At 37.5% G+C, this 21,688-nt stretch overlaps 1 protein-coding gene across 3 annotated transcripts in view; it reads left to right on the top strand.

The window, feature by feature from the left end:
• The window catches only part of RABGAP1L (RAB GTPase activating protein 1 like), a 252,573-nt gene that overhangs the window by 131,529 nt on the left and 99,356 nt on the right, over window positions 1–21,688 (top strand). For all 3 annotated transcript variants that reach the window (XM_063343730.1, XM_063343731.1, XM_063343732.1), the window contains exons 14-17: window positions 3,412–3,525; window positions 13,385–13,459; window positions 16,952–17,077; window positions 18,454–18,597. In XM_063343730.1, the coding sequence (XP_063199800.1) occupies window positions 3,412–3,525; window positions 13,385–13,459; window positions 16,952–17,077; window positions 18,454–18,597 (459 nt within the window). The remainder of the gene's footprint in view (window positions 1–3,411; window positions 3,526–13,384; window positions 13,460–16,951; window positions 17,078–18,453; window positions 18,598–21,688) is intronic.

The raw sequence follows: 21,688 nt of genomic DNA, 5'->3' as shown, positions 1-21,688 counted from the left end.
CAGGACAACAAATGAGCAGAGGTTCTTTTTGGAGAGTCTGTGAAATGTTCTTAATTCCTGATGTACATGCATAGAGATTGCCCTATGTTTCTTAATTTTGAGTGCCTGTGTACCCTTAATTTTCTTTCAGCATTCATGTAATGTGAACAGTTTTCAGTTTCCTTCTGTATTTCCACATCAGTCAGCCTTCTGGTGTCAAATGTCCGCGTTCAACAGCATCCTAATAGTTTCAGATGGCAGCAGTGTGAGGGAGTTAGTATCCCAGTTGCAGAAGTTTAGCTGTTTTAAGTGAGACGACTCAAAGTAGAGAGCTTGTTCAGTAGGATGTCAGCTGTCACATAGTTGACATATGAAGATAATTCTTTTCCTCAGTAGAATATTGTTTCTCTGAGTTGGCAGCACAGAATGATTATTAGAATCAAGAAAGATCATTAAAACTCTGAATGCTTTGATAGCCATCTCACCTTAGCTTTTTTCATAAGAAATTAAGTAATCATGACTTTCAGAAGAATAAAAATCCTCTGAAAAATGTGAATTAGGGTAACTGTAAACTTACCTGCTTTGGTACTCCTGAGAACAGCGCTGTCAACAAATTCTATCTGGAGTAAGATGGAAACTTAACCAAAAGGTTTCAAATATATTTTAAGAAGTAATTCTACACTGATCTTCACTCTGGTCTCATTTCTTGTTTCTCCTAGGTTATGGGTTTATCGTATTTCAGATGGATGTTGTCTTTTGAGAAGGAGTTAATTATCTTGACTTTCAGTTTAAATTTTATTTGGAATCCATTTAATTGTTTTCCTCTAGTTTTTTAGAAGAATCTGTTATTAATAATGCTGAATGCAGACTCTGCTTCAGGCTCCTTTTAACTCAATAAAAGTGAATTTGCATTTAGGCCTTTACACAAACACTTTTTGGTCATACCTGGGACATCTGTCTTGTTGATTTTTATGTGCTCAATTCTGTGTTGGCCTCTCGGTTCAAGAAAAGACAGAAATAGAGGGAAGTCAAACACAATCTCCCTGCTTGACAGAAAAGCGATGTATGTTCTGGACGTGGTGACCTTCCTGTAATTTTCTTCAAAATGCCTGGATCTTCTCAAATTTGTCCTGTAGAATTAACGTAACGGATTTTTATAACGGACTCGGTGACTGTGCTGTACTGGTGGATCTTGTTTAAGGCATTTCCTCACAATGTAACTAAATCATCAGATCAATCTGGGAGGAAGACTGCAATTATTTAGCCTCTCTTGTGTTTGAAAGTCATGTAAATGAAAATACTCGTTAAAGAAGTCTAATTAGAGAACTGCTTATTATTAATTTTTTATTATTGTTCTGTGTTTTGTTGCACGTGATTTAGACTGTGTGGTTACTTTCAGGCGCTAATAGTTGCATGATTCTTATATGTCCTGAAAAACATGATGGTGACCTGGTGAAAGCACAAAAGTGTGTTTATTTTCTCCAGCAGTACTAGTTAGCATAGTAAAAACATCACCTCTTTTTGTAAGCTTTCCTTTTCTTAGCACATAACAATATTCCTGGTATTTTACAAAGTACAGATCGTGTTATTGTCTTGTACTGAAGATGTTATTGTCAAGCAAAGGGAGAGCAACAGCTGAGATCACAGAAAATTAGGACATCATAAATGGGTAAATTAATGATGGTGAAGATTCAGAGAACTTTAGGGAGAGATTTGAGAGAGAAGGTAGAGGAAGAATTCTGTGTGCAAGAACTGGAAGATTGTGCTAAGTGCAGAGAGGGATGGAGAGGAAAGATGAAGCCATAGTTTAACACGGAGTGTTGAGAGAATCAAAGGAAATGAGAAGACAGATGAGAATGGAAGAGAAGTAGATTTTTTAAAAAGCACACTTTTTTTTTTTTCAACTTACCTGTGATACTGAACTGAGTGCTGTTAGAAAGCGTTTAAATTTAAAGTGCATTTATGCTTGTTGCAACTATAGCTGTTTTCTTACCTGCCATTGAAGTGAATGGAGAAATACAACGATGGGTTTCACCTCCGAGGTGGTCTGATATAGCCCAGGGTCATGTCTTTATCTGTTGCTTACGGATGGGCCCAAAAGCAAACCGTAGTTGGGAATTGCTGTGGGCTTCTAGCTAAGCCCCCCCAGCAACTGCCTTACAGTATGGCAGAGGCTCACCGTAGAAGCTTTACGGGATTAGGAAACCACCTGAATCCGGGAGATTTACAGCAGGTGTAAAGAAGCTTTTTTTTATAGAGAGTCCTGGATTAAAAACTGCCATCTGAGGGTTTAGAAGCTTTTCTATAACAGAGATATTTTGTTTTCAAGGTACAAGTATTTATAAAGGATTTATTTTCAAAGTTGGAGGTGAGGATTCTGTTGGTTTTTCCTTTAGGGTTACAAAGGTAATAGAGAAAAGCACCATTTGATATTTACTGACCTGAAGGTACTATCTCCCCCTGAGGGTAACTGGAACCTGAAGATAATTGATTAACTGTTGTAGTTCCAGCTTTGACATTTTGATACCACTTTCTCTTACACGCAGGGGTATTTTTCAGGTCTGATTGCAATGATTTCCATCTTTTTATAGAAATGCAGCATCGTAAGCAATTGTTTCTTTATCTACAGAGCTAGGTATGTCTAGGGAACAGCTCAGTTGCCTAAACGTGGGCATTTGGTGTCATTTTAGCTGTCTTTGGATATGCAGATTATCCACATGGAGCTTACAGAGATGATGCAGCACTTGGAGCAGACTCTTACCCTTCTGCAGTAGCAGTTGCTTACCAGGCAGGGTTATCTTCGGGCTTCTAAAATGGCATTTGACAGCAATGTTTTGGCACCTGAACTCATCCCTAGTTGCCAGTCAGTGTAAAAATGTGATTGAATTGGAGATGGTAGCGCGCAAAGGTTGGGATCTGTCTGAAAGTATAACATTTTCTGGTAATTCTGGCTTTGTTCTTTTAAAGACCACTTAATGGTAAACTTTGAACATTTCTAAGTAGTAGTTCTAATTTGTAATTAACACAGGTTTTACGGGAGATTGATACACATATTAAATTAATACCTCTAAGCTTGCAAGAGAGAGACAGTCTAATTTTCTTTGTATTTTTTACTCCCAGAGAAATCCAGTAAGTATATGTTCTGTGGTAAAAATGCACCTACAATTAAATAACTAGTCATTTCCTGTGAGTTTTAAAGTTGAACTGTAAGCCTGAAGGACAGAAAACATGCCACGTTGCTCTCGTTAAACTGTCAAATTATTACTGCACATGAGACTAGAGAATTTTCAGTTTCTTCTCAAAGCATTTTTAGGGGATGAGTCAGAAAGCAGTTATCTAATGTGTCCATGCTAACCGCACACAGAATTTTATATTCTGTTATGTTTAATTACACTGTTAGCAGGCTAATACTTTTTATCTCTTTTTTTACAGGATTCTGCTCAAGAGAGTGTCATTACACGAGATATTCATCGTACATTCCCAGCACATGATTATTTCAAAGATACAGAAGGAGACGGTCAGGAATCTCTATACAAAATCTGTAAGGTACAGTCGGTACTCTGAATTTTAAAGCGTGTTCCGTGTTTTGCTATAACTGTATTTTGCCCTACTAACCCTGTTCTGAACTAAGTCACTAATCAATAAGATTTTAAAGCTTTATTTAGATTGCATGTGGAGAGCATAGTGTTTCTGCAGTACTGAATATCCTGAAGTACTTTTTATATCCTTGCGCTTTGTGTCTCCTGAGATGCATATGCAAAGAGCGAGGCTCAAGCTAGCTTTACTAATGGGCAGCTGGATATCAGAGGTCCGCTTCCGTAGAAGCGTGGGGTAATAGAACATTTTTCACTCTGCTAGTAGAGAGGATTGCAGAGGGAGAGAAACCCTCAGAGCAAGCTCTGCTATAAGGTTAAGCAAGAATGTCTCTAGATAATTACTTAGAGAACGTTAACTGACCTTTCCACAAGCGATGTGTGTGTATAGGTTTTCACACGTAGCTCTCAGATCACCTCTGATCAAAGAAAAATCTAATTTTTTCCAATTTGCGCATGGGAAAGTTGATGTACTAAATGAACAGATTTCTCCAGCTTGTACAGACAGACTTTTGTTGCTCAGGGGAGATCCAGAAGGTAGAATATTGCAGGTAGATAGGCAGTTCTCTGGCTGTCAGTTGCACTTTTAATTGTGTTTCTGGCAGGTAGTTTTCATTTTACATTTTTTTCTACATGTTGAGTGAATGATTGCCTCAGACATAGCCAGTTCCACTTCCCTTCCTTTTCCTTTTTACTCTGTTTCCACCTCCAGTTGATTAATAGACAGAATGATGGAGCTGTCAAAACAAGCAGAAAAGTGTGTCCTGCCTTTGGCGTATAATGATACATATTCCTGTTCTCTGGATAAATTCTATGGTGATACAGACTTCTATTCAAACAATTATTTGGACAACTGTTAAATACAGCTGCTTAGGTCACATATATTGAAGTTCATTGTTGTGAGTAATTCACATTTAAAAAAAAAAAAAGTAAAAAATGAAGGAGCAGAGAGAACTTTGAACCAATTCTATTGATTTTTCACGAATCTTGGGCTACAAGGAAACAGTTCCTATGCCAGTCTTTGATAAGAATAACTAGGACAATGCAGGTAATTATGGACTTGTCAGTTTGATATCAGTTAAGTGAAAAATGATGGAATAGCATTCAGCTTATCAAGAATTTAATGTGAGAAGTATGTTATAATGAATGCCTATGAGTTTGCTGAAAATAGATCTTGGCAAGCTAATACAAAAAAAAAAAGAAAACACAGGTTTCATTGGTGAAGGTGATTTTATCAAAATTCTGTAGATCATGTAGTCTGTGATGCAGAAAAAAAAAAGTATAAATGCTGGATCAGTTAGAGCATGAACAAGGTACACATTAAAGAATTAAAAACTGGGTAGCTAGCAGGTTACTGAACATCAGCACTGAATAAATCTATTTCAAACAAGGCGTCATGAAGATCGCTTGTTCGATGTACTCTGGTTAGTCACCTAAAAGAAAACAGAAAAATCATCTCTGATAAATATATCTTGATGACACAGAGAAAAATGGAATGGTAAGTAACGAGGTTTTAAAGGAAGTATAGACAGATTAATCTTGTGTAGGAATAGAATAATTGGAGTAACTCAGTATTTTCCAGCTGCTGCAGCTGCTTTTGCTTGCTATGTCCAGAATTAAAGGCGAGGACTTCTGCTCTGGAGAGAACCTGTAGAAGTTCCATGGGGATGATGAAGGGATTTGGGAACATACTTGGGAAGAAAAACTCTTTTCATGAATGAGTAACTCAGTCTATTTTGTTATTAAAGAGAAGATAAAGGAATGAATCTGCACTAGAAGCGACTTAAAGGAATTAGCTGTCTAGCAGGCAGCTTCACAGAGGCAGAGATTTCAGACCTTCCTGGGTTTTCTGTAGTAAAAGTGAAGAGTTCCACTTGTCTTCCAAAGCCAGGAGCCTTCTGTGCTCTCGGGGCATCTACTGCTCCTGCAGAGAAGGTTGCTCAGATGTTAGTCCTCTCATTCCTCAGGTTTCCTGAAGTATCTTTGAAGGTAGTTTTCATTTTACTTTTTTTTTTTGAAGATCAGAGGCCTGTCAGTGTGTACATGGAGCTGACTGCTTTTCCCTTGAAGCATTTTGTATTTATCTACAGCTGAGTGACCTCTGCCACTTTGCCACTTTCTCTTGATATGAGCACACTCTGCATAGCATCTTTGCAGTCAGCTTTTAATTTACTGCTTCGAACAGCTTTGTCTCATCAGCATAACTTTGTTATGATGCTATTTTTGTGTCTTCCGTATGATTTGTGACTGTCTTCAACAGCATCAGCCCTAGAGTATCTTGCTGTAGGGTTCTGTAGGTGAGAACTGACTGTTTATTCCTTCCTTTCGTTTTCTATCCTTTAATCAGTTATTTGAGTGCATGAGAGGATCTTCTATGGCAGCTTAGTTCCCTAAATAGCCTTTGGGAAGGGATCTTGTTGAAGGCATTCTAAAAATCCTAGTAGACTCTATTGACTGCCTCATTCTTTTGTGTGTTCCTTGGTTCAAAGAAGGATTTGGGAAGTGTTGCTTCCTGGAAGAACAGCCCTATCCAATCTTCAACATTGAATTATTCATAAGTTTACTGATTTTTATTCTTGACAGTTTCTACCTACGTGCCAGTATGGAGATCAGATGCAACTGCTGTGTAGATTTCTAGGCAGCTCCTTATCCTTCATCCTTGCACTGATCTCTTAAGTGGCTACGGCTCTGTTCTATGGCTCTGTTCTACAGGTGACCTGTCCCTGGCCGGGTCCTTGAGTTTATGATTGATGTTGTGAGCTTTAGACAAATGCTGTTAAAAGCTAATTAAGTTGCTTTTAAACTTGTCATTCCATAAGAAAAAATTAAAAGTCAGTGTTGAGAGTAATGTTGTGGCTGTTTTATATTACTAGAATAACTTTTATCAGAGGTGCTGTGCACTCATGCCTTTCTTCTAACGTGAAATCAAGATCTTTGAAGAATGGGATTATTGAATGAGGCTAGAAAAGGTCTGTCCTCAAGTGGGAAGGTAAAAAGCTGAAGAGCATTTTCTTCATGCCCCACTGAAATGAGAGATGATCCGAGCTGTCAGATAAAAAGGAAAACCATTAAAAGCTCACTGCCTCATTTTAACGGGTCTGTCAGTTTTAGTTCTCTCTCTTAATCTCTTCTTCAGAACAGTAGGAAATCAGGAAAGATGGAAACTTTTTCGGTTGCAGAACATTTATGTGACAAAGTATCTAAAAATAAACCTTAATGCTGACAATGGTAATAAGGAATGAAAAGAGTTCCAGATTCTAGATTGGAGATTTCACTTGAGGACATCGCACAAGTCAGAGTTGCACAGGGCAAAACGCCTTTGGGAGGATAGTTCCGTTTCTCGCGTGCTTTCTGTTTAAATACTGTGCGAATTCTAGCTGTATTTAAAGAGCTTGTTCCCTGCATTACAGTGCATAACAGAATAGTACTCTCGACCTACTTCACACGTGCACATGTAGTTAACAGCTCGATGCTCCGGGGAATTGGAGCATTTGGCAGAAACACTCCTCTCAACTGTGTGGAGTGTATGCAGTGCAGAAGTTAACGTGAGATGTGTTTCCTCTAATTTTCCGATTAAAGTAACTCCTATTCGACAACCAACTGCTGTGACTTTAAGAGGAGAAAGGAAGAATGTTGCAGGTTAATCAAGTTAGCTAGGGCGAGTGTTCTCACAGGACAAACTGGAAAAAGAGACACGATGTTTCCCTGTTTTTCTGAAAATAGTTGAATAACTTCTCAGAGATTCAAAGTTGGTGTTAGTGTTTTCCAGTAAATAAAGGCATTATGGAAGAATATGAATCATTTGTATCATGACATATTATTTATTAAACACTTATCTCCTTGGTTGATCAAATCTGTAGTTTTTTCCTAATCCCAGTCGTACTTGCCTGAAGGTTTTATGTGCACGATCAGTGTGATAGCTGGTTTACTGGGAAACAAAACACTCCGTTTTAGTCATCGTTTCAACGTCTGTCTGTTTGTTGGTACCCACATTAGTACAGGGAATGATAAACTGTTTTCCTAGCAAAGCTAATACTGAATGGGCTCCAATATGGGTTTTTTGGACTTTCTTTACTGTATAATTGAAATGTGAAAATGTCTTTGAGTTGCTCTTCTCTGACCAGTAGCTTCTATACTGTGATAAGCTGCGAATGCTGGATTGCTCTTTGGCTCATCCTTCGGCATGGCAGAACTCTGCTTAGTACTGTCCTGTAAGCTGATTGTCTAACTTTCATCCTTTTTTTTTTACATTTTCATTCCCATTTCATTGCAGCATCTTGTTTCAGACGATCACCTCTCATCAGCATGCATGTATTCTTCCACATTTTTCAATCCTTAGTATCTCCTCAAGTGTACAAATGGGAAGTTTCAGCATTTGTCCACTTTGGTTTGATTATTTGTCAGAGAGTACATCTTTTTCTTTCCTATAGGAGTCTACTTGCCAATTTTAGAATAAACATAGGAGCATAAACAGAATCAGTTAAGAATTATTTTTTATCTATTTTTAGCTGTTTATTTTCTTTGCTCCTGGGTTGAACAGCAATTTCAGTAAATATTGTTGTCTTGTTTCATGCAAAGGATTTTTAATGTTATCTCGTCTTCTCCCATTTACATATTAATAAGGTTCCTTCTCTGTGCATCTGTGCTCAGCAAGGAGGCAGGAGAACTGTTCTTGCATATGGGGTTTCTGCTGAGACTGTGCTAGTGAAAAGGTCAGGATTGTGAATCTTGAGTGCTGGAAAGAGAGTAAAGTCTTCAGTATGCTCAGAGGCCTGCCTGAATAAATGTGATTTCTTCCTTCTCTCGGCCCTTACAGCTCTGGGGGAGGCATATTGTATAACATACACGTGCCTCTCTCTGATACTCAATAAATGAGTAACTAACTACTAAAAATACACTTTTCAGTTAGCACAGAAATTCCTTGAATAATGTGATACATCCTAAATGCTGCAGTCATAGGAATATTATTACTTTCAGACTGTTAGCCTTATAATAAATTTAGGCATGGCGTTTTAAATTTTACTATCACTAAAATTATTCATTGACCAAGCATATCATAAAATACCTTGTTGCGTGAGAAATCTGCATCAAAGTACAGATGTTTTCTTGAGACAGTCTATTTTTCAGAGACCATGTAAGTCTCTTAACTCTACTAAAACAGACTTTGGTGCAGAGCTGTGTCTGTATCAAATATTGGGTAGATTCCCTACATAATCTCTTATCCTTTCGTTAGCGATGCAAAGGTGAGTAATGAGAACAGATCAAGCTTGGAATTCTCCCCAAAAAAACTTGCGTTCAGTTCCTGTTACATTTTCCTTTTTTCCTAAGACAGAGATGCTGGGTAACAAGCATTGTGCCAGCGTGCCTGTGGCTTTGTCAGAGAAGTGAGTGTTTTCTGTGCCGGGGAAGATTATTACTGACAAGAGAGATGCCGTTACTGCAGATGAGGGATGGAGACGTGTAGAGCATCGGCTCACACCTTTCCCTCTGCGCCGCTGTGAAGCGTTGCGGGGAATGAAAGCTCTGGCAGATGCAAGACCTTTGTATGAGGCAGACGCTAGAGAAATATTGTTCATGAGCTCTCTCTAGTTTTTGAAGTAATTGTAATGTTTAGTTTGTAATGGAGTTACTATGTAATTGTTTGTAATGGAGTTACTATGTAGAGGCAAGTTGTCAATGGGATTGTAAACTGGTATTTGCTAGTTAGTGTTTCGCATCTTCTTGTTTTAAGTACATTTGAATCTTCGCCAAATATAAGCAGTTATTTTCATGCCTATGATGATGCAATATGATGAAAAACATTTCATTCTGGAATTTGAGACACATACTCCCTACTCATCCTGCTCTTTAAAAGCTATTGGGACTCATGCACAATAGTAGCAGAAATCTGAAATCTGAGGTTTTAAATTCAAATCAGCAACCTTTCCATCCATCTTTCAAGTGCTACTTGGAATTTTTATATCTACAAAAGATCCTGATCTTGGGAGGTTTTCCTCCAGTAATTATTTTAGAGAAGAATTTCTGTCCGTCTCTGGATTCTTCATTCACTTTCCCAAAAAGCAGGTGGTTCTCTGTCATTGACTTTATTTGAGGAGACTCTGTTGCTTCCAAAATATTCACTTTTTTAAAGATGTTGTACTAATAACTGCACGTAGTTCTTCTCTTCAGAAGACAGAAAACTATTAAAAAGACGTTTTAATTCTGTAGGTGAGATCTTCTTTTAGTTAAAATGAATGAAAGTAGGCTTCAAGGCAGAATCTTCATTAAGTCCTATTTATGAGACAGAGAATATTTAAAATCTTAGTTAACTGGAGAATTGTGATTGGAGGTTCCCCAAGAGCTTAAGAAAATAATAACTTAAAAGACTGCAAAATTGTCGAAGTTTGTCACAGGGAAAAAGCCCATTCTCTTGAAATTGCAAAGTTACAATGACTGCAATGGCAATAGGGATTTTGGGATTTTGCTTTGTTTTCATATTTCATGTGGAAAGACAAAGTTAATGCTCCTCAGTCCCTTAAAAGGATAAATCTTAAGTAATTAATCTTATATTTTTTTCTTAATAATATGATATTGTGATGGTGTCTGTAGGCAGCACCCTTATTTTTGAGGCTATTTTGGTTAATTACATTATATTTCAGCAATATCAAGTGCCATAAGTTACTTAAAACTAAAAAAGTATAATTGGAAACGTAATATGCATAAAGCCTCAAAAATGTCTTTGCTCTGGGCAAATACAATAAAATCATGTAGACTTTAGAGACTTCATTAAAAAATAAATCTTTAGTTGCCAGGATTATGGTGCTTTGACTTAACAGCAGAATCTTTCTCAGTTTGATCTAATTCTCATGTAGAACTGAAGTCAGTATCTATCTGTCTGATAACAGCTGCTTGTGAAGACCAGATTTTGGAGAAGGACCTAGTGGAAATTAATTTCACAAAACAAACAGATCAAGCAGTTAATGTTTTTGGGTTTTTTCGTAGTTGTTAGTTGCTTCAAAGATTTGTTAATGATGACATCCTTTTACCAGGGTCCTCAGATATTTTTCTGTCTTATATACTATGTATATCTGTGTCCATTAATTAATTTGAAATATTTTTTTAGATCAAATTATCCAGTACTGACTGATTTGTACTTCTATGGATTGCCTCTTTTTAGAATTACTTCATAAATTTTACAAATGTTTCAAATTTGTCATCTGTTCTTCTGATTTAATCAGCCAGTTAATGGTTTACCAGTTTAGCGATTCCCACTCCCGTCCCCAAGATTATGGTGAATACTGTCTGTCCTTAATAAATTTTTAGTATTTTTATTCCTTTTAATTTATCATCTCTTCTGATACTCAGTTGGAGACAGATCCTTCAGCACATCTCCTGTTAGACATGGTTCCAGCAGGATGACAACCCCGGTGATTCTTCTGTAATAAAGCAGACACAAGTTTCACGTGCATTTTCTGCTGTAGTTTAAATACAACTTTTGTACCTTGATCATATATTTTCCAAGTAGAGGGTTTGCCTTCCTGCCGTGGTTGTGTTTGAAATGGATTTATTACTAGTTTTAATGTGTTTAGGAAGTTGATTATGAGAACACTTCTTGGTCTTCCTTCATATTTTTATATTTAACATGCAGAGTGAGGCTTTTTCTGGCACCCTCCCCATTGTCCCTCTTTTGCTATAATTTCAACTTCTTTCACAATCTCAAAAGGAGTATTTTTTATTTCTGGTAACTTTCTTAACTTTTTAATCTTTGCCAGTTTTGGAGGCAGTTTATTTGCTCCAGTGTGTTGATTTCTCAATAGGTATTTTAAAACTTGTTTGAATTCATTTATTGCTGTTTTCAGCAAATTACTAGCTATTGTGCTAATAATGCTTCTCACAACAGAGAGTACACCCATGCATTGATAATTTGCTATTAATTTTCCAGCCTGGAGTTTTTGTAGGGAAACAAAAGCATTTTAATATAATATGAAGAAGTCACAGATCAGATTTATAATTTGTAATTCTGCATATCTGTTTCTGAGTGGAGCTGGCCTTTCAAAAGCAGAAATAATACTTCTTTTAAGAATGCTACAGAAATAAAGCACTGGGCATCCATAAACTGATTGGTTCTGGGAACAAATAGATAAAGATTATGATGATTAATCAATAGGGGCTTCTAATTAGTCATATGCAATATTAATTGAAGTGTTGAAAGTAATTTCTGTTAATTCAGTAGTTTGTAGCTAAAGAGTAATTTTAAATCTACTTTTTCCAAGACAGCACCCTTTTTTTCCAGTTCAAAGTTTTTTGCCTGCAGTTGTACTCTTCTGGAGTTATTTTTGTGGGTAGAGCTGATTTAAACTAATAAGCAGATTGTAACAGTTCGTTGATTTTTATTTTTTTTTTCCCCCCAATAATTTATGTGACTAGTCTTCTTGTATTTGCTTGCTATTCTTGCTTGTATTTGCTTGTATTCTTGCTACAGAAGCTGAGCAATGGATTCTTTTCACTCAGATTCTAACTAATCCCATCTAGCATACTTGCAAAGAATGGTGAGCAATGTAGACAAATGGCAAAGAGCTGTAAGTCACAGTTCAGTTTTTCACAAAGCTACAAATGTATTAGGAAATGTACGGATGACTTGATCATAAACAGTGAGCTTTAAAGGAATACTCAGGTTATATTCTTTACAGAAATCTTCTCTTCTGGAATCATTACAGAATTCCTTATAAATATTTCTTTCTTAGTTTTTGCCCATCAGAATGAGAAAGGAAAGGGGATTTAAAGACTTTAAAAATATTTTGGCCTCGATTTCAACAATTTCTGTCAGAAACTATTTGCAGTTATGTTAATGCTGTTGGCTGGAAAGGAGTCACATCTCTCGCGGAGTCACAGTTCTCCTTGCCTTTGGAGCCACCTTTGAAACCCTGTACAAAGAGGGGGTGGGTTTGGTTCCCCAGCACACCTGACATTCCTTATTCACATTTATAAACAGTCTTGGAGGTGGTGTGGGGGCAAAGCGGATCTTCTGACTCGTGTGGCTTTTCCTCCCATAGCTCCGACCCAGTGCTCGTTTTCCCTGGCTGCAACTGTGGTACCTTCCTTGTTCTCCCAGGATGTCTCTCTCTCCCGCGTTGATCCCAGTGCTGCTTATGCTTTCTTGAGTTTCCTCAAATTCTTAACATCCTCCAACATATCTTTAAAAACACTATCTGTCATCTTGTCTTGGAAAAGTAAGGGGGAAGGAAAGGTTGGTTATTTTAGTTTTGGGGTTTTTTTTTAAGAGTAAGTAAAAAGTAGGATGTCAGTCATACCATAGGAAAATGAGTCTTATTCCTTCTTCAGCGTATCAAGGACATGGAAAAACTGTTTCTGATGAAATTTTCAGGCTGGAGTAGTTCTCGGTGGTTTTCTAACAACCGGCCTCAGGTCCTATACTTTCACGGTCTCACAACTTGTTTTTCCAAAACCAAACAAGCACTCTCCCCGCAACGCAAAGCAACCTGGTCTTTGTATTATATTTATTATGTCATCAAAGTTATATCATTACTGACCTCAGCAGAATTGTCCTTGATTTAGAAGAAGGAAGTTGCATCCAACTCATTTCATGCGGTTTGAAAAATAAAAATAAAAATGTACAAATATGGCATCTATGGAAGATGGAGGATAACCTGTAGGTGTTTTCTTAAGTGCCCTGAAAGCCTACGCAGAAATGGTTACGGTTTCACTCCCGTTATTATTTTAGCCTGAATAGTATTACATGTTCTGCATAGCTCAATTGATTTTGATAATGCCTGCGTGCATTTTAAATATATGTTGGCTTTTATTTTTTCTAGGCATACTCTGTCTATGATGAAGACATTGGCTATTGCCAGGGACAGTCTTTCCTTGCAGCTGTGCTTCTACTTCATGTGAGTTAATTGCAAAATGAAAGCTTTGATATTTGAAACCAAAGCGGCTTTAAAATCAGTAACATGCTATTTGAGAGATATTTACTGTTGTTTATTTGTCTGTATTCATTTTCCTCTTGTTACTTTTTGGCAAAGAGTGACTAATGGCTTCTGTCTTTATGAATGTAGATTTCCTTTATCTAGGAGAAATCCATTAAATTGTGAAGTACTTCTGTGTCAAAACCTGAAACTGATTTGCTACATATTAATCTTTTAATTTAGTTGTCGCGTAGGTGAACTCCCTTAGTGTTTATGGGAAATTTAATTTTGGAAGATATTCTCAGAGTAGCTAACCCGAGCAAGCAGTCTCATTAATTTTCAGTGAGACTTTTTCTCTTAGGGACGTTTTATAATATCTTTTGAGTGAAAGCTGAATTTTAACCTTGATGTTTCAGCCTGTAAGCAAAAACCGTACAAACTTTGATCTGTTGCTTCCTATATATACATGCGTGTGTATGTATAGAGATAGATAAATACACAATTTTTATATTTGCAAGATGCTTTAACTTTGATGTATCGGTGGAAAAGCAGCAGATTCAAGTCATGTGGATATCTTAAAGAATATCTGAATAGACCACCCAAAACCCCAACAACTCTTCACTCGGGCTCTTGCCTGCTTTTTCTCTCAGGCTTTAATGAATAAATTATTAATCATGGTTGGAATATGTTTCAGATCATGATTTTTGAGTCGGCTGTTGGTCGTATATATGTTATACATAAGCTTCCTAAGGCATCTAGAACTCAAATTCAGGTTCATTTAAGTTGTAATTCCTAGTGAGATCTATGACTCCTTGAAGACTTCAGGAGCGTGATACGCAGCGACGGTGTTACACAGAAGCTTTAGATTCTTTAAGGATAAAGCTGAGTTAGTCACATTACTGCAATCCCACATATACTGCAAATTAGCTTATCTAACAGTTATTTTGCAATTAACTTCTTACCCAAAGAAGGATGTTTAAGCTCCACTGGAATAATAAGCCATTTTCAATACCAGAGTTGTTTAGAAATGAGTGGGTGTCACATTCTTAACATTTGACTAAGGCTTCAGCTCCTCTCACTCAGTCGTATGCTGTCATTACTGTAGAGAATCACCTCTGTTTCTAGTGTTTCTGGACTTAGAAGAAATTGCCCTGTACACAGGGAATACTAAATGGCAATTACCCTCATTTTAATATGCCCTTTGTAACATTTGCTTTCATAATAGGATATTAAACTGAAATAATCAAAGAAAGGGGGGAAGGGAAGCAGTCTCAGTGAGCTCATGTAAGTTGGGAGCTTCCCAGGATGGCCTCAAGCTCTTGTTTCTCTAAAACTCTCCAACCAGTCTGTCTGCTGTGAATGCTTGTCAGACCCTCTCTAACTCTTCTGTCTGTGCGTGGATTTCTAGACCCTTTCCTTTCCCTTTTTTTCTGGGACAGGATATCCTTTCTCTTTAGTGTAGGTATGTTTCAGGGATGGTTGAGTTGCCTGAACCTCCATCCTGGCTTGTTGTGATTTTGCTGCTTTGATGAAATTCCCATCAAAGGTGAGCAGGTAACTTCTAATCACAGGGCGGACGGTGTTGCCAACTCTAATCGTTTTACTGTGAGTCTCACAGTATTTGACTTATTTTTTTCTTGTTGTCTACCTCTTGGAGGCATTGCTGTGTGAAAAACTAATATTTAATTTTAAAAATTTGTAAATTTCTGGCTTTTGTGATCCCAAAGAAAAGACAATAAGGGGCAAATATCTAAATGCTACAAATCAGAATCGAAGCACCAAAAATGTGGTTTGGTTAAAATAAATACAAAGTGAAACCTTGATTTATGATTTTGAATTCTTGGGGTTGGTAATACTGGAGAACTTCCATCCACCGAGAGCGAGGACTCAGTGGCCTCCGCCTGTAAATGACTTTGGCCTGTTATTCACCCCTGTTGCCCCTCCCTGCCTTGGGGGAGGAACGATTGTCAATGCACGTGTGTCTGATTGAGCATGCAAGGTAGGTGTGCTTGTGCATGAGCATCTGTCATTCTATTAGAAGTAATTGTTGCCTTACCAAAAAAAAAAAAAAAAGAAATTTGCATTTGTCTTATTATAGAGCAGATTCAAGGCTTTTGGTCAGGATAAAACCGTTCTTCCCTTTACTTTGCTTCCAGCTTTTATCCGCTGCCAGTGGGGATCATTCCATCCAGATAAAATCGTGATAAAGAGCTTTGAGATTCCTAAGAGCTTGTCGTAGGCAAATCTAGCCTGGACAGGTAGCTAGCAGCTGATCTGGCAGTTCTTTGTGCTAACTAGTTACTTTTGTATATACTCTCTGAAAATGAAAATGAAAGCGTCTGCCCGTGGCCCTGGAGACAGGCCATAATCATAGGCTGAATCATAAAAGATGAAACCCTGGAGGTAAATATCAAGAGACCAAAATTCCCTTTGAAGAAAATACTGAGCTTTCATCTGTTGCTGATATCTGATAAGGGGTTGGCAAGAGTCTGAATGAGTGAATATACTAAAAGGTCAAGAATTGTCATTCTTGATACTCAATAATTGTTTTCATTTGTTACAATTACAATCTGGTGCCTGCAAAAGAAAGGTTGTTTTTAAATGTGACTGAAACCTGATTCGGGGTCTGCAGTGACTCTGCTTGTGCCTTTTTTATTATTGTGGTACCTGAATGCCTGGGGGAAGGGGAGAGATGTCTTATCCGTGGAGGTTTGATGACACAGGACTTCCCACAAATGTGATGTTCAGTGGGCTCAAGCCAATAAATGTAACTTCCAAGTGGCTGAGACAGTTTATCCTTTAGTACTGCCTTCTAAAGCTCTGTTGGGTGAGAAATCATGGTCGAAATGAAGGAGAGATTATGGAGGTAGGGCTTCTGTAAAAGCCATGATGTTAATAGACGGGATCAGCCCTCCTGAGCTCACAAGTAGGTTCTGAAGGCAAAATTTTTTATTTCCTTATTCATCATGGGAAACCTGACTTTAGAGAGTTTGATGTTCCGGGGTTTCGATGGAAGTAGGCAAGCATTATTCTTACTAAGGGTTGGTTATACCTTAGTTGTCCTGAATTTTTCCCTTTTAGCCAAGTCTCTCTCTCATTTTTTCTTTTTCTTTAAAAATTGTTGTTTTGTAGCTGAGAGTTGTGTACGGGTTGTTCTCATATCTATTTGGCAGAAAGAATACTGATGACAGTTGTGCTGCTGTAGGGATGTATACTTACATGAACCTATGATATCATCCCACATTTTCTTCAAAGAAGGTCTTACAAAGCCAAATCAAGGTGCTTATCAAGGAGAATAGTCCCCTTGAGATTTTAGTTGCTTAATTCTACATTCATAGTGCTTTGCTGAAATTTTTAATATATTCCTGGTTCTGAATTCATCATGTGTAAGGTATTTAAGCGCGTGTATTTGTGTAAGGCATTTCCAGCCTTAGCTCAGTTTTTAAAATTATGGTTGTGTATTTTTCCAAACAGATGCCGGAGGAGCAGGCATTCTGTGTATTTGTGAAAATAATGTACGACTATGGCTTGAGGGAACTCTACAGAAATAACTTTGAAGATCTCCATTGCAAATTTTTCCAGCTGGAGAAGTTAATGCAGGTGGGGCCAGGGTAACAAATTCTTCTACTTTCATAAATGGAAACACTGGCATGAAGAAGAGATTAATGCTTTCTTCCATAAGATACTGGACAATAAAAACCCTTTCCTTTTAGAGGGGGGTAGAACCAAAGCAGGGAAGTTTAATTCTGGATCCAAACACCATGAGTCAGATTTATTTCTAATTTCTTTTGTCTTTCATATACCAATCTTGCTGCTCATCTTGGTATCCAAGCAGAGTAGGTGCCTGTTTTTTTACCTCTCTCTGTTTGCTTACTCTTTCTCTCTTCCCTATTCCGTGATGTTGCTTAGAGAGAATGTCTCTACTCTATTAAGGCCAAAATACCTTTTGGACTGCCACCATCAGTGTCCTACTTTCTATGAATTATGTTGATGGTTGAGAGGTCAGGCAAATCAGGACAACCTGGTGCTTATGAAATACGAACGAAGTGTAGGTCATTTTGTAGATTTTACTGTGTTTTCAATACGTTGCTCTTTTCTTCAGATGGAATTATTTCACAGTCAGAGCAATTTAACATAAATAAACGGCTGCAAGTTTTAAACAGATTTGTTCTGACTAATAAGGAATTACAGACAGTCCATTAAGCTTTGACCTGTGCTTCTATTAGCATAGTGAAGGCTAGTTGCTGGAGTCAGTTACCATAGCTGACCATACCTCTGTGAGATATATTAAAACCAAACAAAACAGATCACAGTTAATTTCATGATCTTGTTTTTCAGATGTCAGATCATGTGTATTTCCTACTTGATGGAGCAGAATTGCATACTAATGAATTTGATACTTAACTTCAGCATATGGTCTTCTCAATATTTACATATGTTAACAAAGATTTTTACTTTACTAACTGAGTATGAATATATCATCAGTGTACAGTAGGATTATCAGTGCTTATTTTGTGTTGCTTATATATGCTCCTGGTTAGAGAAATTGTCTGTGGAGTGCTTTGTTGCTTTCAGGCTCTGCAAGGTGATCTCCTTGGTCTAGTATCCATTGGGTTTTATAGCAGAAGAATTCATAGCAAGACACAGCAAAGGAATACCGTAAAAATACACACTGTGCAAGACGCAGATTTCACAACTGCTCTGCCTTTCAACTGTTGAAAATTTTGTAATTTTTCAGTATAATCTCAGTACATTATTTGATACCGTGATAGAATCCACAGTGGATATACCTTCTAAAAACTGTAACCATGGACACTTAAATTTATGAAGAAACATATTTCCATAGCTCAAAAGAAGCCAGGATTTAATTTTGTTGTGTTTTTCAGTGTTTAGCAACCTGGTACTTACTGGCAGTGTACATGAAGAACTCGGATTAATGAGTAATACTGTGGCATTTATTTTTTCCTTTACTCTAGGAGCAGTTACCAGACTTGTATAGCCATTTCTCAGACCTCAATTTGGAAGCTCATATGTATGCGTCCCAGTGGTTCCTCACTCTTTTTACTGCCAAGTTTCCGCTCTGCATGGTCTTCCACATCATTGACTTACTACTTTGTGAGGTAAAAAAACCCTGAATCAGAAAGCCCTTCCTCTACTTCATGTTTCTTCTTTTTTTCTTTCATTTTGTTGGAATCATTTACTGTTTAATTTCAAAATGTGTGTAACTAAATTATGTAGAAACCATGGTTATATCGAAGAGATGATGTTCAGTGAAGCGCTGGTTTGGTTTTAAAATTAGAATTGTGGATTGCCTCATTCTTTGCTAAGGGATCTAATTAGGAATATCTGATGCACACATCTGTTCTTCATTTAATTTGTTAAATAATTTATTCAAAGTTAGGAATTCTAATTTCTTGAAGATACCTAGTAGTAAAAGCCTAGCAGGGTTTTAGAGGGAAAGCTCTCCAAATTGTCTGATTCGGAGTGCCCAAAGACAGTAAGGGTATTGCATGCTAAACAGCACAATTGCATGAAGGTCTTTTCCTTTTTTGTTTTACCCTACTATTCCAACTAAGGAACACATTACTCCAGATACAAAATGGTATGTTTCTGTATTGTAGGTATATCCATGCTTCCTTTAAAAAAAACAGAAGCGATTGATAATCTGGAATGCTTATTTTGATAAAATACTAGTAATTCCTTTTGTCACCGGGAAGTCAGGGCATCTGTGGAATTAAACCCATTTTTGGACCTGCCACTGATTTCCTCTCTGATTTAAATGGGTCACCGACATAAAAAAATATAAAGAAATAAAATAATTGAGGATTTTAAATGCAAAGGGCATCATGAGTATGAAACGCTGTTGACTATAGTTCAGTCTGTTAATTTTTATTGTGAAGTATTTCACTTGTGAATGTTCAGGCTTGCTGCACATGCCTTGATAACATTCATTATTAAACAAATATTGTCCACCACTCATAACTCGGTACTTTTTCCCTTAAGAGTGTCACTTCTGCATATTGGTGCTCAGTTACCAAAAAGAGGTAAGTTAATACAGCCAGCTATCCAAACGAGTGCGAAAGGTAGTGATTTCAAATTTCCATATAAACACCTGAGCTCTATTTCTTTCACAATATCTTGATTATTTTAACTAAGCAAATAGAAAAAGCAGAAAGGTGACTAGTTTTTCTGCTCTGTGTCCTCTTCTTTGGTCATGCAGTTGATGAACACTATCCCTTTATCGCTTTTGAACTGCTAGTGAGTTAATTTGCCGAATGAGCTTCTGGCGTGGATTTGATCATTCTGTGTCAGTTCAGTTTATTACTTCATTCTGATCTTGATGTAGACCTGCACTCAGAAATGACCATTTTAAGAGATTGTTTGTCAAGAAGTAGGGAACATCACTTCACAGTGGTGGTTATTGTGACAGCAGCGTAGTTACATCCTGTCTGAAGCTCCTGCGCTTTTTGTTATATTAAGCTCGATGATAAAATATGTTGAAGTCTTTTAGTCCTGGTTAATATAGGTTTAATATTTAGAACGAAAAAAGAAACAACACTTAAAACATTTGCATTCATCTCACATCTGGCAGCATTTATCTCAGCATGTCTGAAGGAATTACTGTGGGAAAGAAGGTGGCAGAATCCAAAGGGAAAGTGAGAGTGCGCAACACGTGAGTCTGCTAGACAAAGGGAAACTTGTTAGTGTTTGGGGAGGGTCATTGCATACTGCTAAAGGCGCCTCTTTTACAACAGCTACAAATAAACCAGAAATGGTAAGAAAATTGATTTCAAGTGAGAAGATACATCCATACGTCTTGAAAAACAGCAGGGCAGTGTGTAGACAACATTCTGAGGCAGCAGCGTGGACTATCAGAAAACTGCTCCTGAGATTCATGACTCAACCAGTCTAAAGTAACAGGCACTTCTGAGAATTTGTGGGAGGGAGCGTAGATTAAAATCATATTAAAATAAAAATCTAGTTGGCCCTCATCATAGAAGGAAAAAAAAAATCTGAAGGCAGATGGCAGAATAAGAAAGTAAACCATTCCTTAATGGAGGGCTGCGATCCCATCGTGAAGCTGTCTGTCCAGTCGGCCTCCAGAAGGACTAATGGAGCAATCAAAAAAAAAAAAATTTGTCTGCATTAAATTGTTCTTTACTTTATCTCTGAACAAACAGCATACCTGTAATTCCAGAACTGGAAGGAGAAAAAACAGTTGCAGCTGCTAACAGTGGAACATACTCTTCTGCAAAACAAATCCTCAAAATACCAAGAAGCCTTTGAAGTGAACTGTCTTGTGTTTTTAAAAACAAGCTTCCATCCTTCTCATTAATTTGTCACAGATACAGCTGAATTTTAAATAGCCTTCACCTTCCTTCCTGACTGTGCTTTCTCCACATCCCTGGCCTGTCTGTCTTTGACAAAATGTTTACATCCTATGCAATTCTTTTATGAAAGAAAAATATTAGGGGAAGAAAACCAGTTAAAACCATTGCGGAATGGGTGCTGTCAACTAGTCTTTCCAAGGGAGCTGCTCTGGTACCCACAAAAATATTTGAATTACAGATGAAAAATTTGCGTCAACCAAGAGTGTTTTAGATGGGACTTGTCTTTTTAATTCTTGACTGCCGCTGAAAGAGTGAAATTGGTCCTTATAGATGTTCTTTAATTCTCAATCTAGAGAGGAAGAACACCTGTTGTAAATCCTGTAGTTTCACAGCTAGCCAGGGGGTCACGTTGCCTTCCCTGCATGCTCAGGGGGATGGTGGCACTCAGGCTGGGGATTGGACCTCCTGGGCAGGAGCGTGTCCAGGGATGTGGAAGGCCATAAAAAGTTACTTAAATTTATGGTGAGAATTAAGTTTTATTGATAAATTTTTAAAATCCCATCAAAGCGTGTGCCGTTACAGCTGAGGTCTTCTCATCATTCTCATATTAAATATGACTTGATAGAGAGAACAATTTTATATAAATCTGTATGAATTTGGGACTTGCCATGGCCTCTATGTGATTCTTTTATCCTGTTGTCTGACCTTTTATATTTTTAAGCTGTCTTCAGGCCGTTGAGGACGTGATTCGATGTCGAAATTATCCAAATTTCTAGTGGCCTTAGAATATTGCCTCAATAACTGTAGGAGAGAATCCATCGCCCATCCTCGCCTAGAAATGAAATGTATTTGAATTCTTTGTATTTCCCAAATGAGAAGC

This window comes from Chroicocephalus ridibundus, chromosome 8, assembly GCF_963924245.1.
Source record: "Chroicocephalus ridibundus chromosome 8, bChrRid1.1, whole genome shotgun sequence".
Lineage (NCBI taxonomy): Eukaryota > Metazoa > Chordata > Aves > Charadriiformes > Laridae > Chroicocephalus > Chroicocephalus ridibundus.
This window is presented reverse-complemented; position numbering and strand designations above follow the sequence as displayed.